This window comes from Salmo salar, chromosome 14, assembly GCF_965601325.2.
Source record: "Salmo salar chromosome 14, fSalSal1, whole genome shotgun sequence".
Lineage (NCBI taxonomy): Eukaryota > Metazoa > Chordata > Actinopteri > Salmoniformes > Salmonidae > Salmo > Salmo salar.
In genome coordinates, this window is record NC_138304.1 from 11,867,562 (window position 1) to 11,890,323 (window position 22,762).

Consider the following 22,762-nt stretch of genomic DNA (forward strand, 5'->3'; position numbering starts at 1 on the left):
GGCTTGACTTTTCTAGTTCTACCCATAGATTTTGAGGTGACTTAGTGTCCCCATTAGTGACAAAACACTGAGCCAATCACGGCGCAACTAGAGAACATTACCAACCCCTATGCTCCGTATTTTCTGCTGGCCCCACCACCACAGAAAGCACTGAGCTAGGCTGAAACACTTGCATTTTGGAGCTGCCTTACTCAAGAAAGCAAAAAAGAGACAATTTTTGTATTCAGCTTTATTAAGTCCAAAACATTATTTTTTTACATTGTTTGCAAACTGATGTGTGATGCATATTAATGCCAAAATAACATGCAAAACAGGTAACATAACATTTCGTTTTTTGCTAAACAGGTGGTCCTTATTCTATGTTCTCCCCTGGTAATCAACTCATCTAGCTAACTACAGTAGCTAGCTAATTTACTAAAGTATTTGACACTTATGTTTGTGTTTGACAGCATACCACTGTGAGAAAAGATGCTGATGGCCGTACTGTATAAATGTAGCCTCGTGCACGAAGTGCAAGTTATATATATATATATATATATATATATATATCACTGCTGCCTCTGCCAGCCCTCTAGATACAAACCAAGAGACTATGCATGTGTGTGTGGGCACACACGGAGTCACACAAGATTGAATGTTGTGCAGCATAGTGGTAAAAAGTACAAAAACACATTAATTGCGCCACATCAAATAATCAAATATGAACATTAGCTATGATTTCGAGCAAGGAGTGGGGGTTTATTGTTGAGCAGCGACTGTGTGTTTAAAAAAACAAACTAAAAACAATCAATTCAAGCACCCAAAAAGAATAGCATGCCGTTACACAAGACATTGTATTATTGTGGGACATCAGCTCCAGTCTGCACACAGTAGTTGCTGCTCAACTCGATCATAAATCATGGAATTGAGTTTAGTCAGTTACCTGAAGCCTAGACTATCATTACTAGGGACACGTTCCTCAGGCTTTGCTGACGCCTACTAGCTCCTACAATGCCTGGATAGCTATTTTTCTTTCAGCTAACCACATAATAATTTATAGAATTCTGTCAGTCAATGACGTGACTCACAACCTATTTACACTTTCACAATTTGGACACTTGAATAAATGTTTACAAAGACAATTGTTGCTTATTTGGTTCAGTTCACTGTTGACTAATGTCTAGCCTGCTCATTTAACATTTAAGTAACTTAGCAGACACACTATCCAGAACGACTTACAGTAGTGAGTGCATACATTTTCATACTGGTCCCTCGTAGGAATCAAAACCACAATCCTTGTTACACATGCAACGCTCTACCAACTGAGCCAAATGGGACTCAGACTATGCCGTGAGGATGGGACCATCAAGTCTGGGTGTCTCTCAGTTCACACGCTTTCTGACTCTTCCTTAGGGCCCACTCAGGTAATATACACATAAAACAAATGTCAAATATTGTATATGGACCTCTCTTATCTTTTTTTCTTGATCTCTTACTCTCTCTCTTCCTCTTTCTGTAAATCTCTCCCTCTCTGTGTCTGTTTGGTTGGTCTCCAGGGAGGAGGCTTTCAAGTTTGTACGTCTGGACGGCACTGTAAAAAAGAAGAGAAAGGAGATCCAGAGCAACGCACCCGTCAGCCCATTGAACAAGCAGCTATCATTCAAAACTGGACTGGTAGGCCTAAAGTCAACCTCACAGCTGCCTGTCATCTTCCTCATGGACCCAGCCTGGAACTTAGCAACAGAGGACCGCTGTAACCACTTCGGCCAGAAGAGGGTCATTGTCATCCTTACGTTTATATAGTAAAGGAGTCCGTAGAGGAGAACATGGTGAGGATTCAGAGGCAGAAGTAGGATTTGGTAGAGGAAGATGTCACATATGTATGTATGTGTATATATATATATATACACATACACACATACACACATACACATACATATGTGACATCTACATATGTGACATATATATATTGTGTATGTATGTATATTATTTTACTGCTCTAGGGATATAATTATTGTTTGGACAACCTTCTTTACTATTATGTATTGATTTTTACCTTACATTTTTTTTCACTCTTTGTGCGATGCGCAATGCAGAGAATACCGGAAGAAGAATTGTTCTTTAATTACCACAGTGAATTATTGTAATGTTTGTGTATGTGTCAATTAATCCCATAAGGGATGGGTTGGCAATTTGACACGAAAATAAAATTGTATTCATTAATTAATTCAAAGCATTTCATTCATATAGGTGATATTCAAGGCAAATTGTGTTTTGATTATTGCTCCACTTCACACTTTCACCAAAGTTTAGAATTGTAAAGAATTGGGAATAAAACATGATTATTTTCAACTGCAAGCACTGCTTTGGGGACTCCTGGTTATACACCTCATGACCACACCATCAGACCAGGCTACATTGATGTGTGATTTTGACTCCCTTTATCATTAATAGCTAACTAGGTATAACTTTTATAACAGTGTCATATTCCTTGCTTGGAACCTCAAAGTTGTATCTTTCCATAAATTATCTCCGCATAAATAGATTCCCACTAATACTAACTAATTGGCTGACAAGGATAATGTTTTTCGAGAACCAATTACAGTAAAATAACATCTTGTTTCTATGAAATATCGACCCATTGTTCCATATAAAACATTCATGAGGTGAAAAGTTGTGTTTATACAGCAAAGCCCAGCACATTAAAGCCTGCTTGTGAAAAGCCACCAATTTCACAGGAATTTCACCCAGAATATAATAGACATTGTTGTAAAAATGAAGCCCTCCGAGCTCCAGAAAAACAAAATGAGGTACAATATTCCAAAATGAAGTTGTTCAATAGTGTCACGACTTCTGCCGAAGTCGCATCCTCTCCTTGTTCGGGTGGCGTTTGGCGGTCGACGTCACCGGTCTTCTAGCCATCGCCGATCCACTTTTCATTTTCCATTTGTTTTGTCTTGTTTTCCCACACACCTGGTCCTTTCCCTCTTTACTTGTCGTGTATTTAACCCTCTGTTCCCCCCATGTCTGTGTGTGAGATTGTTTATTGTTGAGGTTGGCACGCTTCCGGCTGGTTTGCGCCGGGTTTATTTTATTTACCCGTGCTTTGTGGCAGCCTGTACTTTGTACTTGTGCTTTTGTACTTTGTGCTGCCTCACTGGTTCGTTGGGCATTTGTTTTGTGACGCAGTTGCGTTCTGTGCAAATGATTTCCTTAGTAAAATGCTTTGTTCACTCATCTCTGCTCTCCTGCTCCTGACTTCGATGCACCAGCTACACTCACCTCTTGACAAATAGCCTATCGAAGAAACAGCAAGTGGATTTGGAAATGTTAATAGATGAAAAAAGATAGGATGCACGAGATTGCCCCTCAGCTTTGGATAAAAGAACCCTCCCTTGAAGACTTAAATCCCTCCCTAAGCATGAGGTTAATACATTTTTGATAGATTCAGTTACAGGATTCAAATTAAGATCATTCACAGGCTTAAGGTTTTTTGGTGATATCTACATTGAGGTACAGTGCCTTCGGAATGTATTCAGATCCCCTGACTTTTTCCACATTTTGTTATGTTACATTGTTATGTTACTCTCTGTGGAGATGGGAGAACCTTCCAGAAGGACAACCATCTCTGCAGCACTCCACCAATCAGGCCTTTATGGAAGAGTGGCCAGATGGAAGCCACTCCTCAGTAAAAGGCACATGACAGCCCGCTTGGAGTTTGCCAAAAGGCACCTAAAGACTCTCAGACTATGAGAAACAAGATTCTCCGGTCTGATGAAACCAAGATTGAACTCTTTGGCCTGAATGCCAAGCATGACATCGGGAGGAAACCTGGCACCATCTCTATGGTGAAGCATGGTGGTGGCAGCATCATGCTGTGCGGATGTTTTTCAGCTGCAGGGACTGGGAGACTAGTCAGGATCGAGGCAAAGATGAACGGAGCAAAGTACAGAGAGATCCTTGATGAAAACCTGCTCCAGAGCGCTGAGGACCTCAGACTGGGGAGAAGGTTCACCTTCCAACAGGACAATGACCCTAAGCTCACAGCCAGACAATGCAGGAGTGGCTTTGGGACAAGTCTCTGAATGTCCTTGAGTGGCCCAGCCAGAGCAGGGACTTAAACCCGATCGAACATCTGGAGAGATCTGAAAATAGCTGTGCATCAACGCTCCCCATCCAACCTGACAGAGCTTGAGAAGATCTGTAGAGAAGAATGGGAGAAACTCCCCAAATACGTGTGCCACACTTGTAGTGTCATACCCAAGAAGGATCGAGGCTGTAATCGCTGCCAAATGTGCTTCAACAAAGTATTGAGTAAAGGGTCTGAATACTTATGTAAATGGTATATTTCATTATTTTTTTATTTTTTTAATAAATTAGCAAACATTCCTAAAAACCTATTTTTGCTTTGTCATTATGGGGTATTGTGTGAAAATTGAGGGAAAAAAACTATTTCATACATTTTATAATAAGGCTTTTAGTGGTTATTTCTGTATTATCAAATGAGGAGAGACAAACTTATCACACAAGTCAGAGTTATACTTAAACTAAATCTTTATTCACTTATTAATAAGGGAGCAGGTCAATACAACACACACATACAAGGTGAATCGATTGAGTGCTCAAATAATACAGAGACGCAAGGTGTTTATATAGAAACCCAAGAACTGCTTATTCATGATTGGTTCCACCCCTCCCAGCAGATCAAGGCATCATAAGCTTCCTTGCTTTCTTCTTGTGGCCAGGTGTATCGGGTCAGAACGGACAAACAAGTGATAATAGCAGTTCCGTTTACTCCCTTCTCCACCAAGCTAGCCTCCGTTCTCTTCTATCTCCCCACAGCTGTGCCCTTGGAAGATAGTTAAAGAACAGGATGGGCTAAAGAACTGTTGTCTCTTCTGACCAGGTTACTCAGAAGCAAAGAGACATTGAAACAATACAGGTCTACCTGTTCCTCGAGCTTATCTCTATCTCATGTCCTTGACTACACGCCCAGACCAGCTGCGGGGAGTGAACGTGGAAGAGAAGAACCATCCTTTCTCAGAAGCACAGCACTGACACTGAAGAAATGTCTTTACTATTTGTTAAGCATATTGAATTGTTAAGTATGAATATGAAACAAATCAGGTAAATAGTGATTATTCTCTCACAGACTGTAACCTAACAAAATGTGGAAAAAGTCAAGGGGTCTGAATACTTTCCGAAGGCACTGTAGGTTACAGTATCGAGCTCCCGAGTGGCACAGCGGTCTTTGGCACTGCATCTCAGTGCTTGAGGTGTCACTACAGACAGATGGTTCGAATCCAGCCTGGTTCGAATCCAGGCTGTATCACAACCGGCCGTGATTGGGAGTCCCATAGGGCGGCGCCCAGCATCATCCAGGTTTGGCTGGTGTAGGCTGTCATTGTAAATAAGAATTTGTTCTTAACTGACTTGCCTAGTTAAGTAAAGGTTACATTTAAAAAATGATTTTCAGAGATGTTACAACCTGCTGGATTGACAGCTCCTTTAAGAACCAACATCTCACATTTGGAAAGATTTAATACCAAACCTGAGATTTTGGAGAACTGCTTAACAATATCCAATGCCAATCTAGTCTGTGACACATTTTTCAAAAAAGTCATGTGTCATCTGTCAGTTAGAATATCTTGAGTGCTCTGGCCTGGAATGTAATGCCTTCAGATTGACTTTGATAAACTAATGAGCATAAGGTTTGAGATACTAACAAAAATAAAAAAGGTGAGATTGGACAATTTTGTTGTATTCCTTTGTAAATGTTAAACATTGAGGATGTTCCATGACAGAGTTTGATACACCTATTGGCACCATTATGCAGCGTTCTAATAGCATCAACAACAACAATTACCAAACTTCCAATGCTTAAGACAATCAAAGATAAAACTGTGACTTACGGTATCAAATGCTTTCTGAATATCCAAAAATAAGATAACATGGAAGTCATCCAATAGATCACAATACTCAACCACCTTAAATTGTACATGTCAACTTCAATGCAGTAGGGTCGTCCCAAGGATCCCGAATAGCATGGACCATTTCGCGAACGGCGTTGTAAACTTTCTTTCCCAGCATGCACTTTGACCCAACCCCCGGAAATAGTTTGATGTTTGCTAGTAATTTAACTAGCTAGCAAAAGCTACCTAATCGATTTCACGAAGCGAACAACAGCAGGACAGCATTCAGGTAATGTCGTCTTGTTTATAGCTATCTACTTTTCGTATGACCAACTATCATTTACAGCTGACTTGTTATACAAAGTTCAAGTTTGGTTATATCGACTAACTTAATAGCTAGCGCTGAACAGAAGCAATATTGGCGAGTTATAATAGCTACTATTGCTAACTGGATATTTAGTTCAGCCTCATGACATGACTCAGGAAAATTGATAATCGACACCTATAATTGGTGAGTGAAAATAAAAACGGAGGTGTATGAGGTTGCTTGTGTTTCTAGTATGACTTACGTTAGGTAGTGAGTCTAGTTAGTTAACTAGCTAAGTTACATGATCTTAGTTAGCAAATAACTTAATGTCATGCATGGCTAAATCAAATTAGTGTTTACAGCTGTGTCAACTTGGCCACAATCTCTGACCACACGTCAGTGCAGGACTCTCAACCATGTTCCCGGAGAGCTAACATTAACCTGTAGATTTTCAATCCAACCGTCGTTTTAACTAACCTGATTCAGTTTATCAACCAGCTAGTTATTAGAATCAGGTGCGCTAGATTAGGATTCGGTAGTTCTCCAGGAACAGGGTTGGAGAGCCTTGCATCAGTGTGGATAGAGGGATGGAGCCAAATAACCTTGGAGGTAACGTAAACTAGCTAGACAAAGCAGCCTTTCAGTTTAACAGATTGGTCTAAGTGGCAACTAACTAGTCTACGTATCTGTATAATTGTATACATGAGTTTATTTCTGGGAACGCTGTTATATCCACGAATTTTCACATTGTTTTTTCCACTGAAATGTTTGCTTATGGGTACCTTCATGTCTAAAATATTGTTTTCACATTTTTAATTAATAGGTTTTAGCTGTGTATTAAAATGGGGGGGGGGGTGTTGCAAAATGCTATCAATTGTTTAGGTGGGATGGAATGTTCGTATACTGTATTTGACAATATGTGGTTGTCTCAGCTAACTATCTTAAGATCAAAGTGGCTTTGGATAAGATCATCTACTAAATGACCACGTTTACATACAAATATCCTGTTTTTATTCAGGATACTCAAGTATTCTGTGTTTGAGTTGACACATTTAATAAACATCATATACTGTTTACAATATCCCGAAAAAGGTTATGAGAAACTCAGATAAGATGCCTGGGATATGTTGTTCTTAGATGGTATACTATGGCATGTAAACGTCTTGTTTTTCGTGGTCTGCACAGGCTGTTTCACCTATCATGTGATGTACTACAAAAAGTAGGCTACCTGCTCAGTTCGATCCACCTAAATATTTATTTAGCTGATACTCCGTACTGGACCATGTAGTCTACTGGCTTAGGCTACTTTCACCCCAAATGTAATTTGTTTTTGCTTATTTCTTACATTCGGTAGGCCATTTGTTTAACTATAGTTAGAAGGGAAGCTGCATCTAGGCCTGTCCTAACTTGTTGCCCTGGAAGACTAATAAAGCAGTGCTCACCAGAATAATGTATTACATTGATAGAATGAATGCGTTAGCAAACTCGTTACACCGGTAAAGTTGTCTGTTTTTACTTCTAGGCAGTACTCTCACAGAACAAGGACGTATCTTAGGCAAATGGATCCTCCTCATCAATCCAAGGGAGGCAACAGGCCTCGTGATGGCAAACGTGGACCAAGCCAGTCCACTGTCCCTCATCAGAAAGATGCCTATGCCAGACTCCTCAGCCAGCATCATAGCAGCAAGTTCAGATCCTACCTGGACCAGTATGTCCAACAACAGGGGGAAGAGAGGGGGCCGAGCGAACAGAGGCAGGGTTTAGCATACAGCGAAAAACAAGACATACCGCAGAGAAAAAGGGACCAGGCGTTTATCGAGTGCTCTGACTCGAGTGACTTCTCGCCTTCGCCTATGAAAGGTAAGGGAGGTGAAGAGAGCTCTCTGTCCTTGTACATGGACAAGCTGAATAGTCGGGGAGCCCTGCAGGAGCCGGAGAGGAGGCAGGGGGTTTCCGACAAGCAGCGACGCGGGGAGAGGAGGGACACCAACACCAGTCAGGATGGAGATGTGGAGTCCGGTGAGGAGTTTGCCTCCCTCAAACAGAGGGACTCCCAGCAGCAACAACAGATAAGAAATAAAGACTACAAAGACCATGCTTACAAAGTGCCCACAAGTAACCAAGGGAACAAGGACATGAGTTATGGGGCATCCCTGCCGAACGCCTTCTCATCTTTCCCAGCTCAGGCGCAAGAGAAGAAGAAGTCCAAGAAGAAGAATGTGCCAAAGACCAACGCAGATAACAAGAGAGGTGGGCCCATGTATCCTGACTTCGATGCAGACATGTCAACATCCCCCCTTAACAAATCCAAAAACATGCAACCACAAGGTAAAAATGGTCTTGATTAAGTGAATATACTTTTTGAATTACCTTGATCTCAAAGTTGTCATATGTGATCAAGCTTTTGCGAGCATTTGCAGTTGAAGATGTAGGTGTTGGATTGTAATCCGACTTCTATTTTCATCTTCAGGTGTTACTACGCCTTCTGACAAGGGTAAGAAGACTAGAGGAAGCCAGGGAGGATCAAAGAAGCAAGTGTTTGAAGCGTACATGACCACAGAGGACGTTTCCCACGGCCTAAAGAGAGGAGAGCTCATTCAGGTGAAACTAGACATTCTAAGACTAGACCTTCATATAAAAAAAAAAGATTGGTGTGAATTATTGTATCAAACCAAATAACCACACTAATTAAATGGTTACTTGTTTACCAAAGATCAGAAAATTCTTACCTAAGGCTTTATCGGTCAAAGATTATCCAACACGATGGCGTGACAAGTTAAGCCTACTAATAGAAACATTTCCATTTTTTTTTCAGGGATCCATAAGAATCAACCCCAAAAAGTACCACGAGGCTTTCATTGCAGCACCGGTGAGTGTTTCAATAGAAATATACAGTAGTTTATAGGTGTTGGCAGTAATATTTGTCTAATGGGACTGTGCATCTCTGCAGGATGGCAAGCGGGATATCTTCCTGGATGGAACCGCAGCCCGCAACAGGGCCCTGAACGGGGATGTAGTAGTGGTGCAAGTTCTCCCTCAGGAGCAGTGGAAGGTGAGCTCCATGGAGGAAGATTCCACCTCAGCAATGTTAAGAACAATGTTAAGAACACCTTCCTAGTACTGAGTCGCATCCCCCCTCTTGCCCTCAGAACAGCCTCATTTCGTTCGGGCATGGACTCTACAAGGTGTCTAAAGCGTTCCACAGGGATGCTGGCCCGTGTCGACTCCAGTAATTCCCACAGTTTTGTACATTTGGCTGGATGTCCTTTGGGTGGTGGACCATTCTTGATACATACGGAAAACTGTTGAGCATGAAATCCCCAGCAGCGTTGCAGTTCTTGACACACAGCGGTGCACCTATTACCATACCCCGTTCAACGGCACTTAAATATTTTGTCTTGCCCGTTCACCCTAGGAATGGCACACACACAATCCATGTCTCAAAGCTTAAGTCCTTTAGTGTGTCTCCTCTCCTTCATCTACGTCGGTTGAAGCGGATTTAGCAAGTCCCATCAATCAGGGATCATAGCTTTCACCTTGTCCGTCTGTCATGGAAAGGGCAGGTGTTTTGTACACTCGTTGTAGAGCAGCTATATCATATACACTGCTATGTAATAGGAGTATCAGTGTTTACCCTACATTCAAGTGGATTTAGGTGGGTTACGACCAACTGTCAATGGTTATGACCAACGACTTCTGCTTATGGCACTTAAGTTTGTGAACCACTCGTTTATATCCACTGAAGCAATAACTTGTCATGCTCTTCATAATATACACCATTTACCCGCTGTTAGGTTCAAGCTAGATTTATTCACCTCACTGGATGTTGCACCGGCAAAAGACCCCCTACACGTCACACAAGCACATATATTTTCTGACTGAGGCCCCCTTTGTACTCCTTCTGCTCAAATACAATGCACATAGACCATTCCATCTAACCCGACGATCACTACTGCCAGGTTAATTATACTGTTACAAACAGACCGAAACTGGCTCAAGTCAGATCGTCTCCAACACTGCTGATGCACAGTGGCTATCCTAAAAACAGAACTAAGTGGTTGTGCGTGTACAGGTTGTGAAGTCAGACAGCGAAGGCGTGAGCGAACCAGAGACCCAGTCTGGGAGGAGCCAGACACCAGGAAAGAAGACCAAACGCCCCCCCAGTCCTGATGTCATTGTGGAAGCCGAGACTGAAGCTGAGGAACAACTGGCAAAGAGGGTGGAGAACATCAGCCTCAACGCCACAGGTACAGGGATTTCCCCTCAGCAGGTTTAATGAAACCACACACCTTTATGGCAAAAGTTCTCTAAACTGTGTAGAGCAAATCCATTTGACAGAAATAGGAAGTGGACACTGATATCTTCCAGCACTTTCCCCAATTAATTTTGCTGTTCTGCCTCTGCAGAAGATGGAACTAAAAAAGAGATACTCCAAAGGACTGCTAAGGTAAGCATTTTTATTTTGAAAATGAATCCTTATGGCTGCTGTGCTATTGCATGAAAAGACCTACTTCTAGTCAAACATTTTAAAAGAAAACGTATTGATTTCCAACAAACATCTCGCGCTATAGAAACAATTGCATTAAGACCTATCCTTCTGTCAAAGGGTTCACTTCTCTTTGTTTTTTAGTTTTTTTCCATTAGTCAAAATCGATGTCCTTGTGTCCTCTTCATCTGCGCCTTCTCTCTCCTAGGTGGTGTACATAGTGGAGCAGAAGCACTCGCGGGCCGCCACAGGCTTCCTCAAGTTCCTCCCGGACAAGCCCTTTGCCATGTTCTCTCCTGTCGACCACCGCGTGCCACGGGTAAATGTTCCCCTGCCAGATTGCCCCCACGACTTTTGCTCCCGCCCGGGAGACTACGCCAACATCCTGTTCATCGTCCGCATCACCAGCTGGCCAGACGACAGTAACTTTGCCGAGGGGTATGTAACGAGTCACTGCCTCACTCTAGGGAATTGTCTGTATCCCTACCCCGTAGCATTGTGTCTCGTTCGTTTATACTTCCCCTCACTCGTAAGTGTTTGACTTCATGGCTCGTAAAATAATTCTAGAGTTTATTAGGTACACCCATCTGGTACAGGGTCGGACCCCCCCCCCCCGGCTTGCCTCTAAACCAACCTGAATTCTTCAGGGCATGGAAATGTTGGTATCAAGGGACCAAACAAGTACCATGGAAAACATTCCCCACGCCATAACACCACCGCCACCAGCCTGTACTGTTGACACCAGGCGGGATGGAGCCATGGACTCATGCTGCTTAGGCCAAATCCTGGTTCTGCCATCAGCATGACGCAACATGAACGGAGATTCATTGGACCAAGTAATGTTTTTCCACTCCTCACTTGTAAAGTGTTGGTGATCGCGTGCCCCCTGGAGCCGCTTCTTGTTTTTAGTTGATCGATTTTTTTAACATTGCAGGAATGTCTGAGCCCGGCACAATGAAGTCAATTGTGGTTGGACTCCCTCTAAAGTAATTTGTCTGTCCTAATTATTTCATCAAACAGTGCGCTTAAAGCATCCGACAAGCTGAAAAAATACAATCGATTGGTGAAAAGAGCAGATGACGAGCTGTCGACCCCAAGGTTTTAATTTTGGCATGGACAGCCCTAGTGAAAGTCCCATGAGGCCGGACGTTTTTGAGGTACCGGAACCGGCGCGCCTGGCACAGACGATCCTACCACGCTCCGTCTCTTAGGTCACTCGTTTCGCCCATTGTAACTTTCAATGGAAATGTAACTGAATGCCTCTGTCTGTCAGCTTTATATTGCAAACCACGGCCACACTACTCACTGTCTGTGGGAGCTAACCTTTTTGGTGAACAGTGTGGTGTACCTGCCCACTGAGTGTTAGTGCTTGTCTGTGAATTCTAGTAGGGGATGATGCACTTGTGCTTCTAGAGGATCAGCTCTACAACACTCATTAGCTATATAATACACTTATATAAAGTTACATCGAAGCACACATCTTGCACATATCTATCGGATGCCGACAGTCCTCCTTATCTCTTCCCCCCCCCCCCCCAAGTCGACTTGCTAAGACTCTGGGCCAGGCCGGGGAGATTGAGCCGGAGACCGAGGGCATCTTGATAGAGTACGACGTGGACTTCTCTGAGTTCTCTGTCGAGGTGCTGGGCTGCCTGCCCCAGAAGCTGCCCTGGACCATCCCCCCTGAGGAGTTCGGCAACAGGAGAGACCTGAGGTGAGTAGAGGACGCTCACAAATACCGCATCCATATCAGAAAGTTCTCAGACACAACGCCGTCAGTTGTCATTGACGCCATACACAAAGGCTCTCGCATGCCCAATTCCGATGGAGCCACTCAATGTACATATGTATTGCGCCGTTGTCTTTGCCTTTTTGTAAGTACTAATTTGACACAACTGAACAAGTGAAGACAACACTCATACACTGAGTTATTGTTTTCTATTCAGGAAAGAATGCATATTCACAATTGACCCAGCTACCGCCAGAGACCTGGACGATGCGTTGTCTTGCAAACCACTGCCCGACGGTAAGCCATTTTGTGTTCCTTTTGGAAATAAAGCATAGGGAATGCAATTTTGATGGTTTATTAATGCAGACGTGTTTTGAATTTACTCATGTTTGTATTTACTTGTGGAAATCATCAATGACAAAGTTCTCCTGTAATGTTCTCTCTTTGTTAGGCAACTTTGAGCTGGGTGTCCACATTGCTGACGTGAGTTATTTCGTGGAAGAAGGCAATGCGCTGGACTTCATCGCCAGTCGGCGAGCCACCAGTGTCTACATGGTTCAAAAGGTCTTCGTTTGTTATTACTAAATTATTCATGTATTAGTCAATTGATAATGAATGTATAATTGGAGCAGGTAAATTCTGACTATTAGATACTGTATGCCCAGCTGGTAATTAAGTTAACTGTTGACGTTGGCCTGTGGCACTCCCAGGTGATCCCCATGTTGCCTCGTCTGCTGTGTGAGGAGCTGTGCAGTCTAAACCCCCTGACTGACAGACTCACCTTCTCAGTCATCTGGAAGATCACCCCTGAGGGCAAGGTACAACACCTTCATACTAAGTATGCTAGTGTGGCCATAGAAACAGGAAGGTGTGGCACTGTTTCTATCAGATGGCTGCATTGTGTAATTGTATTGCATGGAATTTATATGTATGTATGTATGTATGTATGTATGTATGTATGTATGTATGTATGTATGTATGTATGTATGTATGTATGTATGTATGTATGTATGTATGTATGTATGTATGTATGTATGTATGTATGTATGTGTGTGTGTATTCAGACCCTTTCCCGTCTTCCACATTTCGTTACGTTAGTCTTACTCTAAAATGGATTAAAAAATAAATAAAATCCTCAATCTACACAAAATACCCCATAATGACAAAGCGAAAACAGATTTTTAGAAATGTTTGCTAATTTATACAAAATAAAAAAACACCGCATTTACTTAAGTATTCAGACCCTTTGCTATGAGACTAAATTGAGCTCAGGTGCATCCTGTTTCCATTGATCATCCTTGAACTGTTTCTACAAGTTGATTGGAGTCCACCTGTGGTAAATTCAATTGATTGAACGTGATTTGGAAAGACGTGTCTATTTATAAATAAGGTCCCACAGTTGACAGTGCACGTCAGAGCAAAAACCAAGCCATGATGTTGAAGGAATTGTCCATAGAGCTGCGAGACAGGATTCTGTCGATGCACAGATCTGGGGAAGGGTACCAAAAAATGTCTGCAGCATTGAAGGTCCCCAAGAACACAGTGGCCTCCATCATTCTTAAATGGAGAAAGTTTGGAACTACCAAGATTCTTCCTAGAGCTGGCTGCCCGGCCCAACTGAGAAATCGGGGGAGAAGGGCCTTGGTCAGGGAGGTGACCAAGAACCCTATGGTTCTGCTGTGGAGATGGGAGAACATTCTGGAGGAAACCTGGCACCATCCCTACGGTGAAGCATGATGATGATGATGGTGGCAGCAGCATGCTGTGGGGATGTTTTTTAGCTGCAGGGTTTGGGAGACTAGTCAGGATCGAGGGAAAGATGAACAGAAAAGTACAGAGATCCTTGATGAAAACCTGCTCCAGAGCACTCAGGACTTCTGGCTGGGGAGAAAGTTACCTGCCAACAGGACAACGACCCTAAGCACACAGCCAAGACAACGCAGGAGTGGCTTCGGGACAAGTCTCTGAATGTCCTTGAGTGGCCCGGACTTGAACCCGATCGAACATCTCTGGAGAGACCTGAAAATAGCTGTGCAGTAACGCTCCCCGTCCAACCTCACAGAGCTTGAGAAGAATGGGAGAAACTCCCAAATACAGGTGTGCCAAACTTGTAGCTTCATACCCAAAAAGACTCTAAGCTGTAATCACTGCCAAAAGGTGCTTCAACAAAGTACTGAGTAAAGGGTCTGAATACTTGTATAAACTGAAATATCACATTTACATATTTTAAAAAAAATCTAGAAACCTGAATTTGCTTTGTCGTAATGGGGTATTGTGTGTAGATTGATTTAAAAACAACTATTTAATACATTTTTAGAATAAGGCTGTAATAAAATGTGGAAAAAGTCGAGGGGTCTGAATACTTTCCAAATGCACTGTATGCAGGTGTGTGCCACGTTCACCACACTCCATTTCTACCCCTCTAGATCCTGAGTGAGTGGTTCGGTCGCTCGGTGATCCGCTCGTGCATTAAGCTGAGCTACGACCACGCCCAGAGCATGATCGAGGCCCCCGACAAGCTGTTCCAGGCAGATGAGCTGCCCCCCTGTGCCGCCGAGCACCCCGTGGACGAGATCCACCAGGCTGTGCTCAACCTGCACTCCATCGCCAAGAGGCTCCGTGCCCAGCGCTTCCAGGGCGGCGCCCTCCGCCTTGACCAGGTCAGAGGGCACTGCATAGTATAGGACAGCTGTGTCATGCCATTTTTGTGCTGTAGTCAGGTCTCAGAATAGGAGTGCTGATATTGGATCAGTTTAGCCTTGTAGATCACAATGAATGAACAGGGGACCTGATCCTAGATCTGCACTGCGACCCTGAGACACTTTTTGAATTTAAAGATTTACAAAACATTTGTCTATTTTTACTATGTGGAATGAGTAGTGAGAATTGTAGTGAAAGGGCTGAGAGAAATCTCAGAATGATGACTATAATCTCCTTTGTTTTTGCAGTTGAAGCTGTCTTTCACTCTAGACAGAGAGACCAGTATGCCCCAAGGATGCTATGTCTACCAGTACAGGGACAGCAACAAGTAAGTCAACCCCACCAATACACATACACCGAGTGTACGAAACATTAGGAACACCTGCTCCTTCCATGACAGACTGACCAGGCGAATCCATGTAAAAGCCGTGATCCCTTATTGATGTCACTTGTTAAATCCACGTCAATCAGTGTAGATGAAGGGGAGGAGACGGCGCACCGGTTTGAATCAAGAACTGCAGCGCTACTGGGTATTTAACTCTTAATAGTTTCCAATGTGTATCAAGAATGGTCCCCCACGCAAAGGACATCCAGCCAACTTGACACAACTGTGGGAAGCATTGGAGTCAACATTGGCCAGCATCCCTGTGGAAAGCTTTCAACACCTTGGAGAGTTCATGACCTGACGAATTGAGGCTGTTCTGAGGCCAAAAGGGTGTGCAACTCAATATTAGGAAGGTGTTCCTAATGTTTTATACACTAGGTGTACGTGCATACATACCCAAAGAGTCAGCTCCCTAAGCAAGCTAACGGAATTAAAGTGAGCTTAACGGTGACGGTGCTCTCAGATGGAGATACTATCCGATTCTATAGAATGTCTTGCCTGTCAAGTTTTCTTTTAATGCTTTTTTTCTCTGTCTTCTCTCCCCAGGTTGGTAGAGGAGTTCATGTTGCTGGCCAACATGGCCACGGCCCACCAGATCTACCGCTCCTTCCCCAACAAGGCCCTGCTGCGACGCCACCCCCCGCCCCAGACCAAGATGGTGGACGACCTGCAGGAGTTCTGCGACCAGATGGGCCTCAACATCGACTTCTCCACGGCCGGGACGCTCCATGTGGGTATCTCCAACTCCCAGCATGCACTCTAAAACACAAGTCTGTCAATGGGAGGCCTACTCAAAAATAACAGAAATGCAGAATACAACTTTAAAACAAATGTTCACGTATGTTTTAAGTGGGTTTGTTTCTTTTTTTAACTTGTCCCTTGTCCTTACCATCTCCCCCACATCGCTGCTCATATATTAATATACAATGTACACACTCATTCTCTGAAGCACATAAATTTAGCCGGAATGCATTCTCCCCCCCCCCAATAGAAAAGTTTGAATGAGACTCTTGGTGATGACGAGTACACCAGCGCCAGGAAAGAGGTCCTGACCCACATGTGCTCCAGACCAATGCAGGTTAGTGTGTGCCACTACCGTCGTCTCTCTATACTGCTTCCTTAGCAGTCCTATCGCTGGTATCTCTTTCTTGTGTCCCTCCATTGGCTTCCTGTATCGGTTGTATCAGTCCACCGCTAGTCTACTGGGGCCCTAGCTCTATGTATATCTGGATTGTCCCCATGTGTTTTCCTCTTGGGCTGCCCCCAGCTAGCCAAACAACATGTCCAAAACATTTAGCAAATGTATTTGTATTATACTGGTTAATGTCAATGGGGTCTTGTTGTAGGCTACCTTCTACTCTCTCTAACCTATTTTGCTTTTGAGCCAACTTTAGAAATGTCACTGTGACCAATGATATGTGAATGCTTCTCTCCCCAGATGGCTATGTACTTCTGTACGGGGGTGTTGAAGGAGGAACTCCTGTTCCGTCACTACGCCCTCAACGTACCCTTCTACACCCACTTCACCTCGCCCATACGGCGCTACGCTGACGTCATCGTCCACAGGCTGCTGGCCGCCTCTCTGGGTGGGTGGCGAGACACTGTGCTGTGTGTGCGTTTTACCCCTTAGAGGACAATGGCTTCGTTGTGTTAAGAGGGGTGGACCGAGGGCAGGGGGTGTCTCAGCTGTGGGGTAGCACCCAGAGAAAATGTGGCTCTGGTGGTGGAATAGCAATGTGGTAAAAGACAAACGCGTCCCTTAGATTCCAAAACACCCTGAATCTGAGCAGATGTATTTATTTTTGTCCCGGTGTCTGTCTGAGATTCACTACTTATTGACGGTGTTGTGCTGCCATCTCTATAAGAGAGAAGTAGTTGAAGTTGACTCCAGTGTGTGTCGTTTTGCCTGTCTTGTCTTTAAAATACATTCTTTGCCTATTTCTGGTTTGTGTAGGCTGTGGTCCTCACCTGGAGTTGAAAGGGGAGGAGGTGCAGAAGCAGGCGTCCCACTGCAACGACAAGAAGACGGCCTCTAAGAGAGTCCAGGAGCTCAGCTCAGAGCTGTTCTTCAGTGTGTTCGTCAAGGTACACCCAAGACACTGCATAATGTTCCCACTAGAGCAGGGGTGTTGAACTCCTACCTTATCAGGCCCGGAGCCTGTTGGTTTTCTCTTCTACCTGATCATTAATTGCACCCACCTGGTGTCCCAGGTTTAAATCGGTCCCTGATTAGAGAGGAACAATGAAAATCCAGTGCAACCGGCGTTGACGTCCGGAGTTACATTTGAGGGCCCTATACCAGATATGGTTTGAAATACTATTTGTTTTATTTCAAATACTATGAGCATTTAATTGAGCCTGCTTAGTCTTAGATGGGTGGTGTACTTTTGGGACTGGTCTATTGGTTCCATTGTACCAGGCAACCTTAATCGAGTGCATCTGAACTATTTGAAAGAGAACAAATACTATTTGAACCCAGGGCCGTTACTCACATCTCCAGTTAGGATTCGGACCCTGGTGTTGCATTCAGGGCAACCCAAGCGTGGCAATGTGCAGAATGTTATTTGTCGTGTCCCCCCCCCCCCTTGCAGGAGAGTGGTCCTCTGGACTCTGAGGCCATGGTGATGGGAATTCTGGACCAGGCCTTCGACGTCCTCGTGCTGCGCTACGGGGTGCAGAAACGCATCTACTGCAAAGTGAGTGCCACTCAAACCACTGCAGTATTAGTTTTGTGTGACGGTACCAGATTATCTGATTTGAGATTTGTTGTCTTATTTACTGCTTGGGTCCGTGTAGTGCCAAACACGACGGCTGCTGATTTGGGGCACACCGTATCAACTTTTCAAATGTTTCTTTTTTTTATTGGAAAAGTTCAGAAAGAACCTCTCTATTTCGGGCCATTTCTGACAGTTGTCTTCAATTTTGTGCCGTGTGAACACGACCCAGGTTACCATTCATAAGTGACTAATCTTTCCATCAGATACCACATCAAGCTTTATGGTCCAAACTATAGTCTTTATCGTGTACTATGATATACATGATAAGGTCCGACAATGGTCTAGAGAGAGAAGAATTGTTACGTAAACATTTTGTCGTCATTTCATAACTTTACACCCCAAGACCTTGGCTGACACTGCATGATCGCATCCATTTGTCAACTATTGCACTACACAACTACAAAAAATAAGCTTTAGTCAAATTTGAATGACATTTACGGATACTAAGTTGAATGAAATCAGGTTCATATTCAATAGACATCAAACGGTAGAAAATGGACTGAAACGGGGAGGGACTACCTGGACTAATTTGTTTTCTGTTGCAAAACATTTATTTTTATGTTACGTGCCCTGATGAACACAACCCTGAGCTATGATGGAGTAAATTATTCTCCTGTTTTGGATGAACAGAATGAATGCGGAGGTGTGTAGTTGGAGATGTGTTAAGTTGTGTTGTCATGTTCTTCAGGGTCTACATGGCCTGGAGACGTTCCACTTCCACAAAGTGGGGAAAAGGGGGGAGTTGACTCTGGTGTGGGCCGCAGAGGAACCCGGGAAGCCTAGCGTACGGCAGGTAAGACCTAGGGATCGTGCCAAATGACTTTTCTATTTTTGTATTTTTTTTAACCGGCATCTAATAGTTTTCCTATAAAATGATTAGAACATTTCATAAAAGTCCAAGTGAAATCCTATTGTGTGGTATGTCTGCTAAGGGGCAATGAAGTTCTACCTCAGTCGTACAGTAGGCTTAGGCATCTTCAATCTGCTTTGTAGCCGCCCGACCGGGCAGGTGAAATTTTGTCCCGAAGACAACCGTTAAGTGTACCTTGCATTAGTGACTCATTGCAAAAAAGAAACCTAGCCAAGTGATCCCAGGTCTTCTCCCTCCATTCTCTTTTCCCTCTGGTACGTCTCACTAAATTTCTATCCGACTGCTCCCTCAACGCAAGATCGCCTCACCCAAGCTCCCATTAGGCTTACGGAAATTACTGCTTCTAGAAAGGGATCTAGCCTCCCGAGTGGCGCAGCGGTTTAAGGGACTGCATCGCACTGCTAGAGGCGTTACTACAGACCTGGGTTATTTCCCGGGCTGTGCCACAACCGGCCGTGGTCAGGAGTCCCATAGGGCGGTGCACAATTTGGCCCGTGTCGCCCGAATTAGGGGAGGGTTTGTCCGGAGGGCACCTTACTTGGCTACTTGTGGCGCGCCGTGTTAAGCTGGCAGGTGTTGAGCGCGATTAGGCGGGGTCATGTTTCGTGGGACGCGTGACTTCGCCTCTCCCGAGCCCGTTGGGGAGTTACAGCGATGAGACAAAATTGAAAAAAGGGGGGGGGATATAAAAAAAGGGATTCACAAGCAAAACTCTAGATGAGCTACATTCCAACTACTGTTCCCAGAGGCCCCAACCATGATACATTGAATGATTAAGCATATTTGCTACAATAACAGTTCTCTCTATACAAATCCAAGAGCTCAGCTGAACAGTGTTTTGGTTGGATTGTTTTGAAGGCGCTAGACCGCATTTTTTTAAACAGGTTCTCTTAAACAGTAGAGCATTGAAGCCCAACCACATATTAAACCAGACGCTGAATGCCAACAGAATGTTATTATTTTGAGTGTCCTCTGTCACTAACAGAGGGTTGTCCTGTTCCGGTCTCTCCTTCTAGGAGATCTCCATCTTTAGTCTGGTGGATGTGCAGCTCAGGGCAGACGGAGCGCCTATGAAATACAGCGCTGTCATCAAGAGGCCTAATGAGACGGCGTAATGAATACTCTCATGTGCCCCGAATAACACACACACACACCATATCACACATTCTCTGACAAACACACACAGCACTGCCGAAGAAGCTTTGGCAGTATTTTGACGTTGACTACACAAACAAGCACGTTTTTTTTGTTGTTTTTATATGTATTAGAAAAGCAACTTTTTTTGTAGTTTTAACTTTACAGTTCAATTACCATTGAGGAGCCGAGGCTGGACCATACCACTGAAGCAGTGGTATTGTTGTAGGGCCTGGCTGCTTAACTGTGAAAGCTCCAAGACTGTGCAATGAACTTTTTATTTTGCAGTTTTTACCTTTTATGAGGTCATTTTTAGATATTATAATTATATACACAGTCAATGTGTGAAGATGGCTTAAACTATTTTTGGGTTTAAAAGTTTTATTGAAGCTGTTCTATTAATGGCAAGTGTACTGTAACTGGTCATTTCAGTCGCAATGCAATTGTCGTTGTTTATTTGTAGTTGTAACCTAGCAAGAGCTTGTATGCTTTTCCACTTCATTTCATAGTATGACACTCGTCCCCACATGTATCTACTTTAAAGGCTCGACAAAGCGTTCATAAACCTTTCATAAGAACTTTGTAGAGGCTTCAGTTATTTTAAAAGTGAATTCACACAATGAATAACGTCTGACTTTTTGCCAAATGCTTTGCCACCCGTTTATATAGCAAGATGTTTGCTTATAAATTGTTTCTGAAGCATCTAGAATGTCTTGTGTAGTTGTTTTAAAGTGAGACCTGAAATCCTTGTTGACAGAACTGTTCCTTAGTAAAAAGATGAACCTACCCTATCCACTAATACTGCTGTTTATATTTTTATGGCAGTGCATGCTGGTATTTACAGCGCAGATTTTAAGCATGCTAATCCATTGTGTCTCAAAGTTGTCAAGCGTGTGACTTGACTTGTATCGTGACAGTTTTGGCAGTGACTCAAAAATAATGGCGTACAATGCTGCTGTGAACTACCTTGTGAATGTGAGGCCTTGACCATTTTGTCTACCATAAAAATCCTTCTAATGGCATGCATGTCCAAAACAATACTGACACTTTTTTTTTTTTTTTCTGTCTTTCATCTCAAGATCTCAGTATTGTACATGACAGTAATGATTTATAAATCCTGTATTGTTTTGGAGGGCAGCCATCTTAGTGGTCTTGCTCCATAAGCAGGTGTGCCTTTTTCCGTAACATTGCTTTTATTTCGAGAGTAAAACAATCTGCTTTGGTTTACATTGTAAATGCAGTTAAGCAAATATGTATTAAGACCCATAAATGTTCTGCAAATTGTAAGGTGCCAGTAGCAAGGAACTCCTTTAAACTCTCGATACCATGTTCAAACTAACAAATCAGATGTTGATAAAGAAGTATATGTCTAACTAGTAAGCTGTAACTCACTCCTCAATTTCTGTTTTGTCTTTGTGACAAGATAGGAATTACAATCTGGGTTTTAAAAAAAAAAAAAAAACGTTTTTTTTTTCTTCAATAACTATTAAACCTTTTTGCCTTTTTACTAAGTAATTACAATTTGAGTCAATTAAATATTAGCAAAAACAACCCATTTCCAGAGCTTTCTATTTAGAGGGGTCTGTTTTTGTTGGTGCGATTTTAAAAGCTTGTGATTGTCTTTCATAATCGGGTCACCGAGAGGAATTGAGTAGTGGGCCTTTAACAGGAAAGGGAGAGCTTGGTGGTCAGTCCACACAATACCTTCTTTCCTTTGCGCTTGTTTTACGTAATATATTCCATTCATTTTGCCCACGTAATCTATGCCTTACATGAAAATAAGTCAGGCTTTAAAAGGGTAATGCCTTTTCTGTTTCAGATGTAAGATTTAGGATTCAAGCATCTTTTAATATATATATTTTTTTTTTACTGTGCTCCCCGTTCCATTTGTGTGACGTTAGTAATGTAGGTGTATTTGCATTGCCTGCTCATGGAGATGCCAATGTATAAACTGCAGTGGTTCTCAATGTCTCAAACCTGTATTAAGAGTCCACGATAACAGGGTTATGTTCAATAGGAAGAAAACGTAATAAAACAGTGAAACATTATATATATATACCACAAGAACTTGTCCAATAAGAACATTTTTGTTTACCTTTGCAAAACATTTGCGTAGTTGTGCTCTACTGAACATGACCCAGGTGTTGTCCTGTGGCTTGGGGAGTGGGAGGACTGTGCTGTGTTAACATGTTATACTATCCAACTGGACACACAATATTAATGTATTAGCAGTGATCACATAGGAATTAGTGTAAAAGTGTACTTGATGTGGCTGGCCCCTGTGAACCAAATAAACATCGGCTTCACTAAATTATTCTAGTACTGTCCGTTTTGTACCGTACTGAATAAAAAAATAAAAAAAAACATTTAATAAAGGGCGTACCTATGTGAATTCTTACCAAATCAGTTATTAGAGGGCTCTTGTGCAATAAAGATGGAGAAATGAGTGTGTCAAAGTTGAAATGGTAAAGCATTGGTATTT

General features: G+C 43.0%; 1 protein-coding gene and 2 long non-coding RNA genes across 4 annotated transcripts; 2 read left to right on the forward strand and 1 right to left on the reverse strand.

The window, feature by feature from the left end:
* Positions 1–222: 222 nt before the first annotated feature.
* LOC145860327 (uncharacterized) lies at positions 223–2,206 on the forward strand. The gene is made up of 2 exons (XR_014380306.1): positions 223–1,403; positions 1,536–2,206. It is a non-coding gene; the product is annotated as an uncharacterized LOC145860327 (long non-coding RNA).
* A 2,309-nt stretch (positions 2,207–4,515) lies between these two features.
* On the reverse strand, positions 4,516–6,031 carry LOC145860326 (uncharacterized). Its single transcript, XR_014380305.1, has 2 exons — positions 5,892–6,031; positions 4,516–5,377 (listed from the first exon to the last, which is right to left on the reverse strand). It is a non-coding gene; the product is annotated as an uncharacterized LOC145860326 (long non-coding RNA).
* A 37-nt stretch (positions 6,032–6,068) lies between these two features.
* dis3l2 (DIS3 like 3'-5' exoribonuclease 2) lies at positions 6,069–22,591 on the forward strand. Of its 2 annotated transcripts, none has more exons than XM_014139403.3 (21): positions 6,069–6,180; positions 7,721–8,526; positions 8,669–8,799; positions 9,014–9,067; positions 9,149–9,250; positions 10,271–10,445; positions 10,605–10,645; positions 10,893–11,122; positions 12,225–12,398; positions 12,631–12,710; positions 12,865–12,977; positions 13,124–13,231; positions 14,840–15,073; positions 15,362–15,441; positions 16,045–16,228; positions 16,490–16,576; positions 16,937–17,084; positions 17,453–17,583; positions 18,090–18,194; positions 18,964–19,068; positions 20,163–22,591. In XM_014139403.3, exons 2-21 carry the CDS (start codon positions 7,758–7,760, stop codon positions 20,259–20,261), a joined length of 3,150 nt encoding a protein of 1,049 aa, XP_013994878.3. In that variant the 5' UTR covers positions 6,069–6,180; positions 7,721–7,757; the 3' UTR covers positions 20,262–22,591. The 2 variants fall into 2 exon arrangements, with proteins under 2 accessions (XP_013994878.3, XP_045549810.2); XM_045693854.2 differs by having other exon boundaries at positions 6,169–6,402.
* The last annotated feature ends 171 nt before the right edge of the window (positions 22,592–22,762 follow it).